Source organism: Limulus polyphemus, unplaced genomic scaffold (genome assembly GCF_000517525.1).
Source record: "Limulus polyphemus unplaced genomic scaffold, Limulus_polyphemus-2.1.2 Scaffold3042, whole genome shotgun sequence".
Lineage (NCBI taxonomy): Eukaryota > Metazoa > Arthropoda > Merostomata > Xiphosura > Limulidae > Limulus > Limulus polyphemus.
Window position 1 is genome coordinate 108,487 of NW_013668652.1, and position 4,296 is coordinate 112,782.

At 33.7% G+C, this 4,296-nt stretch overlaps 1 protein-coding gene across 1 annotated transcript in view; it reads left to right on the plus strand.

The window, feature by feature from the left end:
* The window catches only part of LOC106468526, a 51,952-nt gene that overhangs the window by 37,605 nt on the left and 10,051 nt on the right, over positions 1-4,296 (plus strand). The window contains exon 2 of the mRNA XM_013928958.2: positions 1,030-1,162. Within this exon, the coding sequence (XP_013784412.1) occupies positions 1,030-1,162 (133 nt within the window). The remainder of the gene's footprint in view (positions 1-1,029; positions 1,163-4,296) is intronic.

The window sequence follows — 4,296 nt, forward strand, 5'->3', positions numbered from 1 at the left end:
CCTTGGATCCAAAAATCAACCAAGTGCTGGATATTTTCTGTCTAATTTTACCTTCTGCTGACAAGTTTGTTGTTTTTAATTAAGCACAAAGCTACACAAGGGCTATCTGTGCTTTGCCCACCACGGGTATCGAAACCCGGTTTCTAGCGTTGTAAGTCCGCAGACATACCGCTGTGCCACTGCGGGGGGCTTCTGCTGACAAACGGAAAATCACTAACTGTAAAACAATAATGTTCAATCAATCATTGTCTTTATAAATAAATAATTCTGTTAGATTTTAAACAAAACGCCTTTTTTAGTTCAGCTACTTAAACGTTACACATAAGTATCTGGACTTCACGCTCCCCAGTGGCACAGCGGTATGTCTGCGGACTTACAACGCTAGAAACCGGGTTTCAATACCCGTCGTGGGTAGAGCACAGATAACCCATTGTGAAGCTTTGTGCATAATTACAAACAAACTGGACTTTCAAAATAAGCGCACTAATATATCACCGTCAAAGTATAGTTTCGTTTCGAGTTTACTTAGTGATTTAATGACAAGTTACTGTGATTGAAACGCCGTAATTGTTCTAAAAAATAACCTTTCTGACTGTAAAAGCTTGTAATAAAATAATACTGTCAAATCATGTTTGTGACACGTCTGCTATCACAACCTGTATGCGTGGTCTTCAGTTCTACTTTTACTTAAAACAACAAGTAATAAAAACACAAGTGTCTTGTTTGCTCCGATAAAGCGAAACGTCGGTTTAATATAAAACAATTATGTTTTCTGGAGTAATAGGTCGTGTTTTATTTATCTTTTGAACAGCGAATACAATTATCCAGCATGCACTACAAACTTTAAACTTTTATAAACTACAATGATGTTATAAAACGTGTTACATGTTTTTTGTCTAAATGGTATTTTTATTTTATTCTAAATATATTTTTATCTAAGAATGATTCAGTATTTAGTTTAAATATCTTAAATTTATATTTGTGTGGTTCATTGAGTTTTTGTCAGGAAATTTCATTTTTATTTTGAAGGTTTGAAAGCAGTTACTTGCGAACAGTGTGACAGAAGTGGATATCAACGATGTGTAAAACTAATGCCTCACTTCACCAACGACCCGGAAATGTTGCTCGTGGTGACGGAAGATAAGTTGAAAATCTTATGCCAGTAGGTTGTATTGTTTATTAAAAATAATTATTTAACAAATATACATGCGGCCTTTTTTATAGTGTTCCACGTTCTCTAGATTTGCTGTTAACGTATACAATTAAAATATATTTTAGTTTTAGGCAATTTTAAAGGCAGTGATTGTTTTCACCCGAAACTTGAATACTTAGGAATGAGTTTAATTAATGAGATGACAGAGTCTGATCACCCAGTAAGTGTAACGAGATGGAAGTATCTGTACACCCGGTAAATGTAACGAGATGGCAGAATCTGGTCACCCAGTAAGTGTAACGAGATGGAAGTATCTGAATACCCGGTAAGTGTAACGAGATGGCAGAGTCTGATCACCCAGTAAGTGTAACGAGATGGAAGTATCTGAACACCCGGTAGGTGTAAGAGATTGCAGTATCTGATCACCTGGTAAGTGTAAGGCGATGGCAGTATCTGATCACCCAGTAAGTGTAACGAGATGGCAGTATCTGATCACTTGGTAAATGTAAGGAGATGGCAGTATCTGATAACCCAGTAAGTGTAACGAGATGGAAGTATCTGAACGCCCGGTAAGTGTAACGAGATGGAAGTATCTGATCACCCAGTTAGTGTAACGAGATGGCAGTATCTGATCACCCGGCAAGTGTAACAATTTCGCTCTTTTGGAAAAACAGCAGTTTTTATTTTCCTGTTAAGATGAGAGATAATGGCGAAACCTTGTCTTTAAGAGAGAGAGAAAAAAATCATCACATATGAGAAAAAATAAGCTTCACATCCGTCTCCAGTTACAGACTTATAAAATTGTTGTGTAGCAGACATGTTTTACAAATAATATTTTTACTAATACGAACTTTGAAGTGATTTTTCATGGAACTTATCTTTTACCTAAATAACGAGTTGAGCTATCGTCTCTAAATATTTTTTTATAATAATAATGGTTCCATAATGAAATTTGAAAAAAACATTTTTGTTTTCGACTTTTGTAAAGCTTTCTGTTTATAACTTAGATAAAATGAGACGACAGAAAATCAGTTAGAACTAGAATTTGCGTGCTAAAAACGTCTTTCTGGTTTAGCGAACTGTCTATCACACGAAAGCTGGTATTTAAGTAGCATTTTTACTTAGTGTATGGTGTCACATGTACTATGAGCGTACGTCTGTTGTTTTTTTCTAGTTTTTCACAGGACAACACCTGCATAAAGTTCTATTAATAGTACGTTATATTAGTTTGCACATTTCTCTCCATTTCATAGCACTGATACTCTAAATATTACGAATTTAGTAGTGTTTAGTAACAGATTTACTTAATGAGTTTATAAGTAATTTCTCATTTAACAATATTTGATAACGATACTGGATCTCATTTCATTTTTTTTTGTTAACGTTCTGAGTGATTGCTATGTTAAAATAAGTTAGTAAAGACTGTCTTAGTTATCGATCCTTCAAATAACAATGATAATCTGGTTTGTGAACATTTCGGTATTAGTTTCAAATGTTTATTATTCATCAGAACATATATTTTGGTTTGTGTATAATGCACGTAATTGTTTTCTTTGGATGTTCTTTAAGACGTTTGTAGTGTAAAATGTATACAATAGTATCAGGAAAAAAAAAAGGTGTGTCATGTCAACAATAAGGAAAATTTGATATTTATAGAAATTTGACCCATTACCTTCTAAGAATGTTCAGGATCTTCCTTAGTTTATCATGCATTACTGTTAAAACTAGGCATACAAAAACTTTCTCCACTGATATAATTATTGTTTAAAACTAAGCATATAAAACTTTCTCCACTGATATAATTATTGTTTAAAACTAAGCATATAAAACTTTCTCCACTGATATAATTATTGTTTAAAACTAAGCATATAAAACTTTCTCCGCCGAAGAATGATATTTCAAATATTTCTCTTGATGCATCATGTTTTAGCACCTGCATACTTCGAATTGGTCTAAAAATGCTCAGTGAGCAGTGTGTGGAATAATTTTATTTCTATATTGCGTTATGAATATGTTTTATTTTCTGTGTAGGTAGATAAAAATGTTAATTTTATATATACGTAAAAAAAATCAAAACCACTTGGCACGCGGTATTGGTTTCCTTTTATGTTGATCTTTACATTTATATTGGTTCTTATATAACAACAACAAAAACGTGAACGATCTTAATGTACTCAAAACTAGAGAGTACAACTTCAACTAAGATAACTCTGGTAGTTTCATCCAATTATTGTAAAAACTAAAAGGTATATCCTTTGCAGTGAGTAAGGTTTCAGTATTAAGCATTTTTGCTGGAACTCCTACCAAACAACAGTCACAATTAGTGGACCCACAGTGTAAGGTTTAGTTATATTTTCTGCTCTCACTTCAGACGCCATAATGCTGCAATTCTAACTACAGCTGTATCTGACTATCAGGTACCTCGTAGTAAAAAAATAATAATGTTGAAACCGCATATCACACACATATAAAAACAACGCAGTTCAAAAATGTATGAAAAGATACGAAAGATGGATCTTTGGTATAAAAAACTTAAAAAAACTTAAATGTTTGTTTACTCTTAGAACAGATACAGCAGCATTCTCGTATGCATTAAACAAGTGGGCGAAGGTGTGGGCGTCCTATTTTACTGGAAAGAGAAAAATATACCAAAGTTCAACTATTGTTCTGTTGAAAGTTACTTAGTGGTGTCAGGTTTACAGGCAAATGAGTTTTTGCAGAGTTTAACATATTTCTCGGTAAAGTTGTAGATGAGAATAAATCATTTAAACTACCGATCATCAAACACAAGAATATTTCGGTGACAGATAGGTGGCGCTTCATGTTAGGAGTTAGTCAGTCCTTATCGTGGATGCTATTTGAAGCTGGTTAAATTGCTCGTTTCTTCGTAATGATAATAACGACAATAGAAGGAAAGAGAACAACAACAGAAAATAAAACAAAACTCCGTAACGAAACCGCTGAACCTGCTGCTATCAATACAAACAACAAGTACGAATGAGTGGAATATAATACACAGACCTGCGATGGTTTTATTGTCTTGAACTTTTTCCATGTTCTACAGTCATTCTTGTACGCTGAATCCGAAAATGATATCAATTTTTCTCCACCACGTACAATTTTTTTACAAAACGTCATAACGC